The 17,768-nt window shown below is 36.5% G+C and overlaps 2 protein-coding genes across 9 annotated transcripts in view; one reads left to right on the forward strand and one right to left on the reverse strand.

Moving 5' to 3' along the window:
- Window positions 1–307: 307 nt before the first annotated feature.
- Window positions 308–1,939, forward strand: rps17 (ribosomal protein S17). Its single transcript, XM_073859436.1, has 5 exons — window positions 308–414; window positions 1,083–1,227; window positions 1,313–1,425; window positions 1,515–1,580; window positions 1,824–1,939. Exons 1-5 carry the CDS (start codon window positions 412–414, stop codon window positions 1,896–1,898), a joined length of 402 nt encoding a protein of 133 aa, XP_073715537.1. The 5' UTR covers window positions 308–411; the 3' UTR covers window positions 1,899–1,939.
- A 5,739-nt stretch (window positions 1,940–7,678) lies between these two features.
- neo1a (neogenin 1a) overlaps window positions 7,679–17,768 on the reverse strand; it is a 203,621-nt gene continuing 193,531 nt past the window's right edge. For 5 of the 8 annotated variants that reach the window (XM_055214607.2, XM_055214601.2, XM_055214640.2 and 2 more), the window contains 6 exons: window positions 17,509–17,744; window positions 16,780–16,872; window positions 16,396–16,554; window positions 13,086–13,334; window positions 12,679–12,803; window positions 7,679–9,218 (listed from right to left, as the gene is read on the reverse strand). In XM_055214607.2, coding sequence (XP_055070582.2) covers window positions 9,135–9,218; window positions 12,679–12,803; window positions 13,086–13,334; window positions 16,396–16,554; window positions 16,780–16,872; window positions 17,509–17,744 — 946 coding nt within the window. In that variant the 3' untranslated portion in view covers window positions 7,679–9,134. Of the gene's footprint in view, window positions 9,299–12,678; window positions 12,804–13,085; window positions 13,335–16,395; window positions 16,555–16,779; window positions 16,873–17,508; window positions 17,745–17,768 lie in introns of all 8 variants that reach the window. The other 3 variants (XM_055214630.2, XM_055214647.2, XM_055214658.2) reach the window with 3 other exon arrangements.

Below are 17,768 nucleotides of genomic sequence, written 5' to 3' on the forward strand. Positions count from 1 at the left end.
TAAATCCAAAAGCAATAACGTTACAGAAATAAACTTGAATCAATGTAGTATTTTACCTTAAGAGCTAACAATAAGCACAGTATACTAAGCTACTTCACAAGAAAAATGTATGGTTCTATTTTATAAACAAAAATTATATTAATAAAATATTTTTAATTAATTTAAAATAAACGTTTATTTTAATAAGTCAAATATTTTCCTTTCTCTGTTGTTGTTTAAAACTGCGTCTTAAATATTTTTATAAGCTTTAATAGAGAATGTATAAAGTGTGACATTAAAATAACATCACTTTATTAAAATAAACTGCTGTGAATGGGCTCCAGTTTTGAGACTTTTATTTGACTTCCGGTAGCGCTTTATAAACTTCCGGTTTATTCAGCTTTAAACCCTTTTCCTCTAGACCGAGTGAATATGGTGGGTAAGCTTGACGGAAAATCTCACGTCAATCCGTCCAAATCCTATTATTTAGCAGCATGACACGTACATTAAAGCATTAACGTGTTATCCTAACGTACTCACGATTCATATTTACAAAGTATTTTGACATGTAGCAGTCATCGTGGTGTAAGATGTTATAAAATGAAACGACTCTTCCCTGGTGAACTCCCGATTCACAGCGTTAAGTTTGACAGCTCCGGGTGCAAATGTTAAAAGTCTCAGCGCTGTATTTTACACTATATTAATAACACTTTTGTGAACGGATGTGAAGAGCTCGACAAAAATATATCACAATTTAATGAAATAACAAAACACTTTATCTTATTAATAATTTACTATGATTTTACTATATAACATAAGTGTACTTATGTTTTTGCTGATTTTGTATAGTCCTTTATATTACGATTGTATCACAGATAAACTATTGGTCCAGTAGTAAGGTAATGGTCAATTTGTAATTACTATGGTTTTACTACACAGTAGTGGTTAAAACTATGGTTAACTTTTGTAAGGGTTGCAGCTGTCACTTGTGCATCAAACTAGCTCATGAATTGATGCATGTTGGGTAAAATAGGATAATATTGGACACCAGAGTTTTGCATCATATTATGTTTTTCCAGCTTTAATAACTGATGTTTTGACAGGGGCGTGTAAGGACAAAGACGGTGAAAAAAGCCGCTCGGGTCATCATAGAGAAGTATTACACCCGTCTGGGCAATGACTTTCATATCAACAAGCGGGTGTGTGAGGAGATTGCCATCATCCCCAGCAAACCTTTGCGTAACAAGATTGCAGGGTGAGTCTTCATCATAAATAAATCCAAGATTGTGTCGAGTTCCTCCTTAAACATGTGTGAGAACTGAGATAATTTTCTTTGCAGGCTATGTGACCCACCTGATGAAGCGCATTCAGAGAGGTCCTGTGAGAGGCATCTCCATCAAACTGCAGGAGGACGAGAGAGAGAGGAGAGATAACTACGTCCCTGAGGTCAGTGATGATGTCATCTGTTACCCAAATGTGCACTTCTGCATCAGACGCTAATCTCGTATGTCTTGTACTGTGCGTTTTGTTTTCAGGTGTCTGCTTTGGATCAGGAGATTATTGAGATCGATCCAGACACGAAGGAAATGTTGAAGATTCTCGTAAGTTCATCTTTCCGTAGATTGTGTTTATTTGGGATGGGTGTCTAACAGTTGGGGGGGGGGGGTGAAAGCATAACATTTTTAAAAGGCACACAAATAATACAGCAATTGTACTTGTAAGGATGCCCTTTTTTCCATTAATGAACTGAAATGCTGATTTTGTGCAAACTTTTGGTACGTGAAGTTTCTATGGCAGTATTCATGATATTATGAAGCGAACATTAATTTTATCTCTCATTGTAGGACTTTGGCAGCCTCTCCAGACTGCAGGTCACCCAGCCAGTTGTTGGAATGAACTTCAGAACTCCAAGAGTTTAGATGTAATTTATTAAGAGACAATAAAGATTGCAAAAATAAAACGTGTTTGGAGTCATTCTTGATGTGAAAAATGAAATTTGGTCATAATTCCGGCAATATTACTTCAGTTCTATATATAGTTCACGCAAATACTAAAAGTCATAATTTACTCCCCCTTATGTTGTTTAAACACTTAGGGGCGGTTTCCTGGACAGAGATTAGCTTAAGCCAGGACTAGACCTTAGTTTAGCCCACCTGCCCCTGTGACCGGAAGAAAAGAGATCGTTTCGTGGAGGGGGAGGAGATTTGCGTTTTTAATTAAAGATTATAAGGGGACTTTTTTAACCCTTTAACTGCCAGCTCAACCAAACGGTTGAGCACATTTTGAGTCCCTAACTTAACTCAAGCTGATTGAGCCATCTCTACTATTTGTGTAAGATATGTTATGCCAAAAAATCCACTAGATATCAATGTGTCAATCAACAGCACTTGTCACAACACATCTTGTTATGTGGATTTTAGAAAAAAAATCACTTCTGTTTTATGAACTGTTCTTGTTGAAATTTTGCAAGGAAACCATATTTTTTTGACATATTACACTGTAAGAGCCCTAACTTTACAAAATTATGTTACTTGGTGCCATGAAAAAACTTTCGTATGTTTTGAATAATTTTTCAAAAACATGCTCAACGAAACGGTTGATTTGTCACTTAATGGTAAATGTAGAAAAGCTAAGCTAATGTTTTCAGATCATCCATTTCTGCAGTCAGAATGTACTATTTGCTATGAAATATACATTTCTGATCATTCACAGCTATGAATATGACACAGCTATTGTTATTTCTTATTTAATATATTGAGATCATTTCTTAAGTATGTATTTTTGCCACTTCTGGATATTTTTTTGAAATAACTATAATGAATTCATATAATTAATGTATGAAAATCATAATTACTGATTAATTAATCAATAATTACTTCTTAAATGATGTTTTAAATTGTTTGAAGGATTGTTTGTAACGTTGGCTTACTCTACACAGCATTGCTGGTTTACAAAGAAATGTTAAAGGGGCCATGGCACAATACTTTTTTAAGATGTCAAATAAATCTTTGGTGTCCCCAGAGCACATATGTGATGTTTTAGCTCAAAATATCATATGCTATAATAAATTATTTATGTTAAAATTGCCACTTTGTAGGTGTGAGCAAAAATTTACAGTTTTGGGTGTGTCCTTTAAAATGCAAATGAGCGGATGAAGTGCAAACACCGATCACAATGATGGTGATTTGTTGAAATTGAAACTTAGTTGTGCTGTGAATTATTTTCTCTGTCTCTCCCTCTCTGGATGAAAACACTGGAAATAGCAGTGCTGTGGTTGGAAAGTGCAAATTAAGGGGTGGTATTATTACAGTAAGAGCTCCTTCTGACATCACAAGGGGAGCCAAATTTCATTTACCTATTTTTTCACATGCTTACAGAGAAAGGTTTACCAAAACTAAGTTACTGGGGTGATCTTTCTCACATTTTCTAGGTTGATAGAGGCACTGGGGACCCAATCATAGCACTTAAACATGGAAAATCTCAGATTTTCATGCCATGACCCCTTTAATTTATCTAAAAAAAGACCAAAAATTTATGTTGCACTACCAAACTTGACAGTGTGTTTCTTAAATCATAAAAGACTAAAATGCCATTGTATTAATATCTTTGGCCTTCTTTTATTTTAGGTTTCAAATTCAGAAAGTCCTTATTTTTGTTATTTTTATTGCAAAAAACATGAAAACATTTCATTTCCTGTGTTAAAATGAAAACCTGAAATATTTTAATATGTTATACTTCAATAAATAAAGAAGATTTAATATACAAAACCATTTTATTTTGATTTGGTTTGTAAAAAATTAGTATTATAGTTCATATTTTCTAATTTCCATAGTATGTGTTTGAATTCCTTTAAGTGACATATCAACCGTTTGGTAGAGGCCGATTTTAAAAAAATGATGGGATGTGTTGAAAAAAATACATTGATTGTGTTAAGTGGTGACATAAGGAGATAAGAAATGCAAACAAAAAACATTTCAAATGCCTTTTTCTTGGTGTGGCAGTTAAAAGGTTAATGAAGCTTACAGATAAGTAATTTGTAAAAAAAAAAATCCCCCCTAAAAATTGGTTATTCAATTTAATTTCGACTTTAAAACAAAAATATGCATATTGAATTTGGATTGGATCACAAAATCTAATCTAGGTTGTTATCTAAGTCAAATCGTCATTTTTTGTTGTTTACAACTTTTTAGTAAGGTTGGGATTTTTTTGATCCCAGCAGAAGGGGGGATTTTAGGAACCAAAATCTGATACAACTTCAAAAAAATGTTTTACTAAAACTAACCTACATTACAACTTTTCTATCTATGTAATATTTATGATTTTTTTGTTGAAATTTTGCTCTTGATTAGTTCAAACCTTATAACGCTGAAGTATTCAAAGTATAACATTGGGCTACCATTTAAAGGGGACATCTCACAAGACTTTTTTAAGATGTCAAATAAATCTTTGGTGTCCCCAGAGTACCTATGTGATGGATTAACTCAAAATACCATATAGATCATTTGTCATGGCATGTTGAAATTGCCACTTTGTAGGTGTGAGCAAAAATTTGCAGTTTTTGGGTGTGTCCTTTTGAATGCAAATGAGCTGATCTCTGCACTAAATGGCAGTGCTGTGGTTGGATAGTGCAGATGAAGGGGGCGGTATTATCCCCTTCTGACATCACGGGGAGACAAATTTCAATGACCTATATCATGCAGAGAACGGTTAACCAAAACTAAGTTACTGGGTTGTTCTTTTTCCCATATTCTAGGTTGATACAAGCACTGGGGACCCAATTATAGCACTTAAACATGAAAAAATTCTGATTTTCACGATATGTCCCCTTTAAATCTTCAAGTTAAGTATAAATCCCTCATAGCTAACATTAATTTTAGCAAAAGTGATTTGGCACTGTACAGTATATTGATTACAATCATTAGAGATCAAATAGTCAAAATTAGTTTCATCAACCAGCACCTCTACAAATGTAAACTACCAGACATTTAGCCTCTTTATGACTCAAAATCCATGTTCCAATGTGTTTGTGTATACCGATCTATATTTGTTTGGTTTTTGTGGGCCAGAAGAACCGAATAAATGTTAAATTGAATTAAAACAGTAAGGGAAAGTTGCGTTGTTTTATTGTTGTTGTTTTTACATAGCTAATAGTCAACATCGACATGTGATTTAAAACAGAAGTAATCCAGATTTGCTCATCTGAAAAATTGTGTATCTGGATCAGGGTGATTAAAAACAAGGACCAAAGTGAGATGGTTTACCCAAAACATGGAATTTCCAAATCTGGATTATTTTGATCAACAACTGGCCCCAGGTTACTAAACAGGGGTTTAGACAGAGAATGAGCACTGAAAGAGGCAACAATTTTTATTAAAATCTCCATTTGTGACCCTGGACCACAAAACCAGTCATAAGTCGCACAGGTATATTTGTAGCAATAGCTAACAATAAATTGTATGGGTCAAAATTATTGTTTTGTTTTAATGCCCAAAATCATTAGGATATTAAAGGGAAACACCAGAGTTTTTCAACATTTCACCATGTTCCCACCTCAACTTAGATTAACTAACACATCTTTTTCAATGTGTGCCCTTTTAATCCTTGTACAGCGCGTCTTGAATGTGTTAGCATTAAGCCTAGCCCCATTCATTCCCACGGCTCCAAACAAAAGTTTTATTTTGCGCCACCATACTTACTCGTGTGTAAATACTCACACATTTACGTAACAGTCTATAAATAGAAAAAACATGGAAGTGTTTGGTGGCTTCTAAATTCATCCCTGTTTGGATCCTAAGGAATGAATGGGGCTAGGCTAAATGCTAACACATTCACAACGCTCTGTACAAAGATTAAGTGCACACATTGAAAAAAGAAAGGTATGTATTCATTCGTCTAAGTTGAGGTAAGAACATATTAAAATATAAAAAAACGGTGGTGTTTTCCTTTAAGTAAAGATCATGATCCATGAAGATATTTTGTAAATGTCCTACCGTAAATATATAATGTATTTATCATCATTAATATGTGTTGCTATGGACTACAACTTTAAAGGTGATTTTCTCAATATTTAAATATTTATTGGCCAAATATTGTCCTAACCTAACAAACCATACATCAATAAAAAGCGTCTTTATTCAACTTTCAGGTGACATAAATCTTAATTTAAAAAAACCTTCACCCGTATGACTGGTTTTGTGGTTCAGGGTCACATATAGATTCTGAAGAACAAAGGAAGACATTGGGGGTTCAAATGACATGAGGGTAAGTAAATACTTATAAAATTTTTATTTAACTGAAACATATCAGTGTGCTTTAAATGCTGTATATCTTTTTTAAAAGCTTCAGTAATGTTAATTATAAAAACAAATGGCGTGTGTTGAGAAGTTTTTATACTGACTTCACACATCTCTTTATAAGTGCAATTTCTATTGAGTAATGACATGTTAGTGCAATTCCTAAATGTGACTCTGACCCACAAAACCAGTCATAAGTAACACATGTATTGGTGATTCTCACGAAAACTTGGTTTTAAAAATGTCAAGCATGAAAATGTAAAAATTGCTTAAATTTACTTTTTTTTCCCACCAGACATTGAAAAACAAAGTCTGGAGTAAATGAGAACATTAATTTAAAAACTTTTACTTATCATTTAACACTTTTTGTAACATCATTTAAAAAATTAGTCCTAAAAAATCTCATTACCGCAACAGTCAGAAAACATCAACACTGACATATTTTCAAAATGACATGACAAACCTGAAAGAACATAATTTGGAGATTCTGCACATGCATTTAAAATCAAAGTATTATGCTTTTATTAATTAAATTAACATTTAATAAGCATCTGTTGCGGTAATGATAATCAAAATGTCGTGTAAGCATCCTGACAAGACCATATTTCAAATTAACTGTAAAAAAATGATCTTACCTGGTAGCCATCTTGAAGTAACTGGTCCATGTGCTTTGTCACTCAAAATCAAACTTTATTAAAATTCTGTATGTGTGCTTAAACTGTTCTCAAAAAGTGTTGCGGAGCATGAGAACATCAGGCATGGACACATCATTTTCCTAATTTTTCTTCATATTATTATACATGACTATTCAGTAAATATTTTTTCTGTCATCTAAAGTAGTCTAGCAAAACATCCATTTATTTTTTTTTCTTAATATTTTTGTGTTAATTTGATTAAATTACAACATAACGCATGTTCAAACACAGCCAGACACATTGCGGTAATGAGAATTTCAGCAGAAAATGAGATAAAATTTACAATTATAAATTATTATGTTGAAATCACACATTGTGCAAGGTAGAACACAGTATTGTATTAATTCTGATGCTTTTTAATGTTACTATATTACACATTTTAAAGCTAAAATCATTAGTGCCGTGGTGTTTCAATGGTTTCGTGAGAATCAACCGTATATTTGTAGCAATAGCCGAGTCAAAATGATAAAAAATCATTAGGATATCAAATAAAGATCATGATCCATGAATATATATTATAAATGTCCTACCGTAAATATATAAAAATGGATTTGGACAACTTTAATTTTAATACTTCTCAATATTTAAATGTTTTACACCCTCAGATGCCAGATTTTTTAATAAATAATAAATCATGCATAAATCTCATAAAAAATTTACTGGTGTTGTGGTCCAGTGTCACAAATGATTTTACAAATCCTTATCCAGAAGTTACAAATGATGTGAAGTTTATTTAACCTGCAAAAGAGTAACAAAATTTTACATGCGAGAAAGCAAATAAGAGGCAACAAAGGCAATGTTTCAAGAATATTTTTTTTAAAAAGCCACCGAGTATTTCTAGAGACAGCGAGATATTTGTACAGAAATAAGCAACAACAGAATTCAGCGTAAGCGACACGGTAAAACCCGCCGCTCAAATATTAATCCAGAGGAAAAAACATGAGACCAGCTGCCTATGCTAAACTATGACACTACATTACACAAATAGAGCTTTATATTCAAAACACAAGATATGTAAAAATGTTTTTTTTTCATCTTTTCTTGAAATTGTTGAAAAAGTGCAATAAAGGTTCGACTGTCTACACCTTTTGATAGCTTAGCCCAAACAGGTAAGGTTGTTTTAACCAAACGTTTAACCGTGTTCCTATAGAGTTACCCAAAATGACATTCAACAAAATGTTCGATGAGACGTTCAATTGCTGTATCATATTTTCTTTGGGTAAACAGACAGATCAAATATATCCAGCAAGAGAGGAACAATTGGGAGTTTTGTCTTTCACATTGAAATTCTGTACAGTTACTTCATATATAACAAATGGGAAATAAAGATGAGAAGTGGGAGTTTCTGTACGTCGAGTATGAAAACACACAAAAGCTAAAATCTCACAGTGAACGTCATGAGTTTGTGTCCGATCTGAAATTCAGACCAACGCAGCTCCTTTGAGAGATGAGCGATCATGCAAAGCACTTCTTGTTCATTGATCTGTTATAAATGTGTATAACCTGAAGTTTTGAGCACCAAACAATCATTTGTAGTCCACGGATGTGATGGAGGTCCTCTGTTCGTACCAACGATTACAGTATAAATATCACAGTGTCGTGATACACGTTTCCTCCTTTTTTGAACAAAACAGGTATCGATTTCCAGATTTAATAAGGCAATTTCTGAAGCAAACTCCCGTTTTTAAAAAAAATGAGAAAAATGATGGCGAATGTAAAAAAATCCATGTCGGTTTTAACATATATGTACAAACTAATATGTGTATACAGTATGCATATAAAACAATACAAAACATGTTTAAGAAAATAAGACATGGCACATTATATGTCATACAAAAAAAGGCGTCAAATACAAAACGAGGAAAAAAAAGGACAACGTTGACCTCGCTGGAACGGGGAGGGCAATATATATATATATAATATATAGATACAAAAACATACAAAGTAAAGACACAAACGAAACACTGTAAATCGTGCCTTATGAGCACCAACACGTACACCAGCATATCGTCGTTTTCCTTTCATCACGGGATAATAAAACGTCTTTCTGGCTGAACTTTCCTGTCCCAAAATGTCCTGATGGGTTTGTCCTTCCTGAGAGAATGTAAAGTTCGTTCTCTCTCTGTTGTATGTGATTGACCGAGCACGTCGATGATGAGAATTACGTTCAGGCCGTCGTGATGGCGTTCAGGTCCTTCATTAAACCTTCCAGATGAGCCATTTCTTCGGATAACTCGTCCGTCTCGTAGGTCTGAAGGAGAGGAAGAAGGTTACTGCAGGGGTGGGGTGGGGTAAAAATGGGGTTTAGGATGGGATGGTCAATCAATGGTACTGCGGAGGAAATGTAAAAGGAATCAGAACAGCCACAGGTGGGATAAGAGATGATGGGAAGGTGGTAGTATGGGCGTTTTGTGCAGGACAAATGAAAACCATTCGGTAAAATCGCGTAATCCGTTCCAGTTAATGTTAAAAAATGAATAACAAAATTTTATAAACATGCAATACATAATAAATTAGTTAAAAGGGGAAAGCAGATTTTAGAGGGGAGAGAAAAAGACATCTGTTAAAATCTTGTTTATCATCATGAACAGATTTATTTATAAAGCAATGAGTTTATAAGTTACGATAGATAACTGTACAAATTGCTTATTGTAAAAATAATTAATAATAAACTGAACTGTTCATATATCACAGATGGCTTAGGTCAGTGGATCCCAAACTTTCAGCGTGCGCGCCCCCTTGTGTACGGTGCATTCCTTCGCGGCCCCCAAAGAAAATTTGTGACAAAAAAGTTCTAAAACTCAACATTTTAATAAAAAAAACTATGCTTTCGGTTAGTAGCCTATTTTTTAGGTTTAATTACACAGAATTCATGATAAATTAATGTATTTCATAAAATGTCATTAAACTGGGGCCCCCTGGCACCATCTCGCGGCCCCCAGTTTGAAAACCACTGGCTTAGGTTATCACTGTTTAGTAAAAGCCAGAGATATGTACACTAGATGTCGCCTTGGCTACGGCAGTTCATTGGAATGAATGCGTCAAATAGAGCCGCTGTCATGAGCAATTCGGTCCCCCCAGGTCCCCCCTGGCAATCGGTCTCCCCTAGGACCCCGATTGGTATGCCTGTTCAAAAAATTGTCATTGCGATATCTCGTCTGCGTTAGCGGACTAGCAAGCTAATTACGTTGTACAAAATAGAAGCATACAAATTTTTAAAAATAAAAGTTAACAAAAAATAATATAATAAACTAATATTCATGTTGCAGACACGTCAGTACTATTTGCTTTACAAAAACAATACTTTTATTTTTGTAAATTATTAACATGCCTTACGAAATGTATTTTTTTAATAGTAAAAGTGTAGTAATCATGCCTTATAAATTATAATTTTAATGTGTGATTCAGCTATGTACTAATCATGTTTTGTATAAGTAATTTATTAACTTTACACAGTAAAAAAGTGGAAAGGGTACAGTATATAATATCTAAATAATAAAATGACACAAGCAATGTGTAGATCTCCCACCTATAGCCTCATTTATATACTACTATACGAAACATATCATTTAAAAAACATAAATTGTAATTTTAACAACGTTCTAACTACATAAATCATAACGCGATTCTGTAGGAATTGTAATAAGGCGCTAAGAAAACTACCCATGAGGAGCCAATTGAATCACGAGGGGTCCTAAGGGGGCAGAATTGCCAGGGGGGACCGAATTGCTCATGACAATTGTCATCTTGAAAAGGGGAACCCTGCATCAGCGTCATTGTAGGCAGTGGTGTAACGGAAATAAAATCACCATAAATCATCATGAATGCGATTTTCTTGGTTTTCTTTTGGTTCGTTTCAACAGTCAGACATGTATTTAGCAAAATAAAGTTTTGATATTATGAAAATTTACTTTTTCTAACTATAATACATAGTGCTAGTAGCCCTAACATCCATACGCAGCACAAAAGTCCAGCATCGTTCATGAATTCGAAGTACAGATAGCAGCGTTACCTAGCTACTTCCTATGACAAGACCCCTGTTCTAAGATGGTGGCGGTTTTGACGCATGCTTAGAACCCCAAGGCGACATCTAAGCCATTTCTCAATATGCGTTCTTGTCTGTACTTGCGTTCTTGTGGACTTGTGAAACGTCATCAGTCGCGGCCCAAGTACTGTTCCAATTCAAAGTTCGCATCAAGCCCAAGTTCACATAAAATCCCCGGATGTGTTCTTGATCCGCCCATTTTATCCAGGATGCATCAGAGGAGACTTGTGTGGACTTATGACAGCGAAGTTTCCCATAATGCATTTCGCGTCAGGAGTTCGTTCTTCCGAGTCTGAACTTGCAAGTTCGAACTACGAAGGACACAAGTCCGAGTTTGGCGTACTTGGTATGGAGAAACGGCTCTAGTGTATATATCTATGAGTAAAAGCAACAAGGTACTCAAATATTCGCCTAAAAAGTGAAGCCGAAACATCTCCATCGCCCCCAGGTGGCTGGGCTGCACTATAGGTTACAGGCCCCGCACCTCTCCGTGTTAATAAATGAGTCATGAGCCAAACTTTAAAATCTAATATGGCTGTCGACCAGCGCATCTAAAAAGGGGGGGGGGGGGGAATCGGATGAAATAAAAATAAAAAAGTCTGGTTAAAATAATAAGGAAACTCGAATGAAAAAAGTTTGGTTGCCAATCACGTGTTATAGAGCAAAAACCATAACTCATCAAGTTTTGATTCATGGCCGGTCAATTGGTGCATCTCTAAAAAAAGTGAAATTGGACAAAATAAAACGAAAAAATTCTGATTGCCGCTTGCGTGTTAACCTACACTTCAAATAGACGTTTACCAACTTTGTTATTTTTTCATATTTATGTACTTATTTTCTAAGAAGTTTGGTTTTAGTTAGTTATGCGATGCTCTTGAAAAGTCCCTACTAAAAAGATAGTTGACTGGTTTAAGCTGGTCTCCCAGTCTGGTATTAGCTGGGTACGCTGGTGTAGCAGGCTGGTTTTAGATGGGTTTGGAGACCAGTTGACCCACCAGCTCAAACTAGCTTGACCATGCTGAAAAGCTTGGTGAAGCTGGTTGGCTTGTCTTAGCTGATTTATGATGGAAGTAGTTGGTCCTCCCAGCCTGGCAAAATCGGTTAAGATGGTACGGCGTTGGGCTATGGTTAGACTACTATTAGACTTTTACTGGGAGCCAAATTTTGCCTTGGTTTTAGCTTGCTGGGTGGTGGGTCAGCTGTTTTTTACTGGTCGGTCAGCTGGTCTCCCCCAAATGTGTCAAAACCCCTCTAAAACCAGCCTGCTAAAATACCAGCTAAAACCAACCTAAGCTGGTTGGCTGGTTTTAGCTGGTATTTTCAGTAGGTGTGGTGTGTTTATTTGTGATTGATTCAAATGGGAATATGGGCGGGGCTTTGATACCACGACTCCACGATCATTACTGCGTAGACTAAAATGTCATCATTGAAGCAAGATGTCAACAGCCATTTTGACTTCATTTTTCTACATTGGAAGTCTTTGGAGACCTGTCGTACATCTTTTTTATGGTTTTCCACATTGTTAGATTGTAAGATCTATGCAGTATTGCAAAAACCAGCAGAGCTTCGTCGTGTTAGACGACATGTGACTATAAATGAGGCTGGGATGGACAGATGTACAGTCTCTTTATGATGTACGATTACTCATATCAATAAATGTACTCACGCTCCCAGAATCTTCATATGGTCTGCTGCTGTCTGACACATCCGGAGCGTTGGGAACGATGACGGGCATGGGAGTCCTTGTCCTTCCCAGCGTTCCGATAGAGGCTGTTTTAACGGAGTGTGGCCCTAAAACAATAACACATTTCAGTTGTTCACCCATTCAACCATAAAATCTTTAACTAAACTAACCCTTTTGGGGCGGTTTCCCGGACAGGGTTTAGATTAATCCAGAACTAAGCCTTAGTTATATTAGGACATTTAAATCGCTTACATTACTAGTGTGCATCTTGAGACAAAACAAAGGCACTGATATATGTTAAGAAGTCAGCACCTGCATCATGTGACATTTACATTTCTTCATTTAAGCACATCTGATAAATAAGTTAGGAGATCGGATTGGGGTGGTACCTGTCTGAGACAGCAGTGGAGTGCTGGGCAGTATTGAAGAGTCATAAACGGAGTGAGCTGGCATGGCGGGTACAGCGAAGCTCTTCAGCGCGTGCGTGGGCCGAACGTGTGCGGTGGGTGCAGTAAAAACGGGTTCATCCTCAGCAGCTGAACTGTGGTAGCTGATATCCGTCTCGGAGAGATCAGTTGTACAGGAAGGCTGACCGGACGGGGGGAGCAGGTCGGCGTTAGGTGTGTTTCGTACGGACTCTGTAATCACATCACACGTGAGTCAAAACAAACCTCATAAATCCATCACTTCAGGGAACGGTTCTGCATACTGTACATGAGATCCAGGTTATGATGCTAAAAATGAAGGTTAGACAGAGAAAGCGCATGATGAATGAATGGAGACCAACCAAAGCTTTGATTAAAAATTCTGCAGTATGCGCACTATGCACATTTTTTAAATGATTACAATACCTAGAAGACAAAATACATGTGCCTGGTTGTCAATTTCGTGATGGGAGTAAAAAACATAAATCGTCCGGTTTTGATTTATGGTCGGTAAATCTGGTCGATCGGTGCATAAAAAAAGAAAAATCGGACTAAATAAAATGAAAGAAGTCTGGTTGCCGTTTGTGTGTTAGGCAGCAAAATCCGTAAATCGTCTGGTTTCGATTTATGACCAGTTGATCAGTGCATATAAAAAAAGAAAATTGGAAAACCCGAAAAAGTTTGGTTGCCGATTGCGTGCTAGAGAGCAAAAAAATATAAATCGTATAGTTTCAATTTATGGCCAGTCAATCGGTGCATCTAAAAAAAAGAGGAAAATCGGACGAAAAAACAAAAAAAGTCTGGTTGATGATTGCATGTTATGAAGCAAAAAACATAAATTATGCAGTTTCAATTTATGGCCAGTCAATTGGTGCATCTAAAAAAAATCGTAAAACATGAAAAAGTCTGGTTGCTGAATGCATGCTAGAGAGCAAAAAATATAAATTGTACGGTTTCGATTAATGGGCAGTCGATCAGTGCATCTAAAAAAAAAAAAAATCGTAAAACATAAAAAGTCTGGTTGCTGATGGCGTGCTAGAGAGCAAAAAATATAAATCTTGCGGTTTTGATTAATGGCCAGTCGATCGGTGCATCAAAAAAGAAAAATCGTAAAACATAAAAAGTCTGGTTGCTGAATGCGTGCTAGAAAGCAAAAAATATAAATCGTACGGTTTCGATTAATGGGCAGTCGATCGGTGCATCAAAAAAAAAAGAAAAATCGTAAAACATAAAAAGTCTGGTTGCTGATTGCGTGATACAGAGCAAAAAATATAAATCTTATGGTTTCAATTCATGGCCAGTCAATTGGTGCATCTAAAAAAAAAAGGAAAATCGTAAAACAGGAAAAAGTCTGGTTGCTGAATGCGTGCTAGAGAGCAAAAAACATAAATTGTACGGTTTCGATTAATGGGCAGTCGATCGGCGCATCAAAAAAAAAAGAAAAATCGTAAAACATAAAAAGTCTGGTTGCTGATGACGTGCTAGAGAGCAAAAAATATAAATCTTGCGGTTTTGATTAATGGGCAGTCGATCGGTGCATCAAAAAAAAGAGAAAAATCGTAAAACATAAAAAGTCTGGTTGCCGATTGGATGTTAGGGAGCAAAAAATATAAATCGTATAGTTTCAATTTATGGCCAGTCGATCGGTGCATCAAAAAAGGAAAATTGGACAAAAAGAAACAAAAAGCCTGGTTGCTGATTGTGTGCTAGGGAGCAAAAAATATAAATCGTATAGTTTCAATTTATGGCCAGTCGATCGGTACATCTAAAAAAAGTAAAATCGGACGAACCCCCCCCCCAAAAAAAAGTCTGGTTGCCGATTGCATGTTATGAAGCAAAAAACATAAATCGTGCAGTTTCAATTTATGGCCAGTCAATCGGTGCATTAAAAAAAAAGGAAAATCGTAAAACATGAAAAAGTCTGGTTGCCGATTGCGTGCTAGAGAGCAAAAATTATCAATAGTACGGTTTCGATGTATGGCCAGTCAATTGGTGCATTTAAAAAAAAAGGAAAATTGGATGAAAACCCCACGAAAAGTCTGGTTGCTGATTGCGTGCTACAGAGCAAAAACTATAAATCTTATGGTTTCGATTTATGGCCAGTCAACTGGTGTATCTAAAAAAAAAGGAAAATTGGACAAAAAAACCCCAAAAAGCCTGGTTGCTGATTGTGTGCTAGGGAGCAAAAAAAAAACATAAATTGTCTGGTTTCGATTTATGGCCATTTGATCGGTACATCTAAAAAAATAAGGAAAATTGGACGGAAAAAAGAAAAGAAAAAGCCTGATTGCCGATTGTGTGTTAGGGAGCAAAAAACATAAATCGTCTGGTTTCGATGTATGGCCAGTCAATTGGTGCATTTAAAAAAAAAGGAAAATTGGATGAAAAAAACCCCACGAAAAGTCTGGTTTCCGATTGGATGTTAGGGAGCAAAAACTATAAATCGGCTGGTTTCGATTTATGGCCATTCGATCGGTACATCTAAAAAAAAAAAAGGAAAATCGGACGAACCCCCCCCCCCCCCCAAAAAAAGTCTGGTTGCCAATTGTGTGCTAGGGAGCAAAAACCATCAATCATACGGTTTCGATTTATGGCCATTCGATCAGTGCATCTAAAACATGAAAGGAAAATTGGACGGAAAAAAGAAAAGAAAAAGCCTGATTGCCGATTGTGTGTTAGGGAGCAAAAACCATAAATTGTCTGGTTTCGATTTATGGCCGGTCGATCGGTGCATCTAAAAAAAAGGAAAATTGGACAAAAAAGTCTGGTTGCTGATTGCGTGCTAGGGAGCAAAAAAAAAACAAACTATAATTTGTCTGGTTTCTATTTATGGCCAGTCGATCGGTACATCTAAAAAAAAAAGGAAAATCGGACCGATAAACGAAAAAGTCTGGTTGCCGATTGTGCTAGGGAGCCAAAAACATAAATCGTCTGGTTTCGAACATTGCATCTAAAAAAGGTAAATTGGACGAAATAAAACTAAAAAAGTCTGGCTGACAATAATATAATGTGTTAGACAAAATCATAATCCATAAATCGCCCGGTTTCGATTTATGGCTGGTTGATTGATGCATCTCTTAAAAAAAGGGAATGGGCTGCTACTTCTAATGCACTTACACATCTCACACTTGTGCATTCCTAATAAATATATATTTACAAAAATACATTCTTACAGGATCACAATTCTTAAAACTTCAAAATAAAAGTCCAGAGTCAATAACAGGTTATTATCCAGGCGTTGACGATCGTCTTCATTAATTGTCTGCACTCTCACCTGTTGAATCGGCCCTGTCTAGATGAGAGATGGGGGTGGCGATGGCCCGCGGGCTGCTCTGGTGATGTAGATAGCTGCGTGTCGGTGAGGCCAGGCTGCCCAAGTGATAATGATGGTGATGGTTATCGAGGGAATGGATGGGGTGAGCGCTAATCACAGCTGCCAATGGACACAAATAACATTGGACAATGGATTACGCAGCACAATGAGAACGTGACTCCACGACGTATCATGCAAACAAGACCACTACATACACAAAAAATATAATGCTAGAAAAAACACTTCTATTTAGGTACACAAATGATAAAGTTCCATGGGGACGGTTTATTAGCTAAGTAAATTAAAACACACGATACAGTACAGGGATCAAGATCACAAACTTACGCTGAGGGGGTTGTGCATCAAACGGCATCATCATTTTAGGTCTGACTCCCCGACGGCCCGCCAGGGTAGACATGCTGTCCTCTGATTCATGGCCTGCAAACCAGACAGCGACCAGCCAATCAGATTGAGGCAGGTTTACCCACCCAAAAAGCATGTCAGTACAAGAGCCTTGTGCAAACTACCAGCTGACTTCTAGAGTCAAGTGCCAAAGATCATGTGATGATTTTAGTATTGCTATGAGAGTTTTGTCCATTAGAGGGCACTATAAATGCATAAATCAGATGGGCCACAGGAGCTGACTGTAATATCACCATTCCATCCATAAAATCACAAGACAAGTTTTTATGTTATGCATGAGACAAGCGAGAATGACAAACAGCAGGCGTGACTTTAAGCATCTCTTTACAAGCAGCGGCTGAAATGATGTCATGAATGATGCAAAAAGTAAAAGCTGTTGACCCATAAATGCTTTTCTCTGACATGCTGACTTGTACAAACAGGACGCATTGAATGCTTTAAGTTACAGATTTACATTTAGTTTACTGTATGGCAACGCCAAGCAAAACCACGACTGCTAGTTGCATTTATAATTTATAAAGAGTGGACAGCAACGTGTGGCCTACACACAGTATTGCATATCATCAATACTTTAACTATTTTTCCAGAAGATAAAGAAATGTGCATCTTTGAGATGTACACTATAGCATAAAGTGTTAAAAATGCTCGTACCGCGGTAAGAGTTGCGTCTCTGGAGCATAGGATCCAAAGAGGTGTCCACCGGTGTGATGTCTTGAGAGGTTCGAGGGATCGGCGTGTCGGTCATGACAGGGTTGGGTTCAGGTGATTTGTCCACAGCTTTGAGCTCCAAACGCTCGTGGTGGATCCAGAGATCCGGTGGCTTCAGATCTTTGGAGTTGCCCTTGTATTTGTGCGATCCATTGGCGGACTTGCATGCCGCACGTTTCCTGAAGATTGCCATATTAAACAGT

Source organism: Misgurnus anguillicaudatus, chromosome 21, assembly GCF_027580225.2.
Source record: "Misgurnus anguillicaudatus chromosome 21, ASM2758022v2, whole genome shotgun sequence".
In the NCBI taxonomy this organism is placed as follows: Eukaryota; Metazoa; Chordata; class Actinopteri; order Cypriniformes; family Cobitidae; genus Misgurnus; species Misgurnus anguillicaudatus.

What these genes read in the sequence shown, in the direction of transcription:
- rps17 (XM_073859436.1), top strand. An exon ending in GAGATAACTACGTCCCTGAG is followed by an intron (nt 1,426 to 1,514) that starts GTCAGTGATGAT and finishes TTTTGTTTTCAG; the next exon opens with GTGTCTGCTTTGGATCAGGA. An exon ending in AGGAAATGTTGAAGATTCTC is followed by an intron (nt 1,581 to 1,823) that starts GTAAGTTCATCT and finishes CTCTCATTGTAG; the next exon opens with GACTTTGGCAGCCTCTCCAG.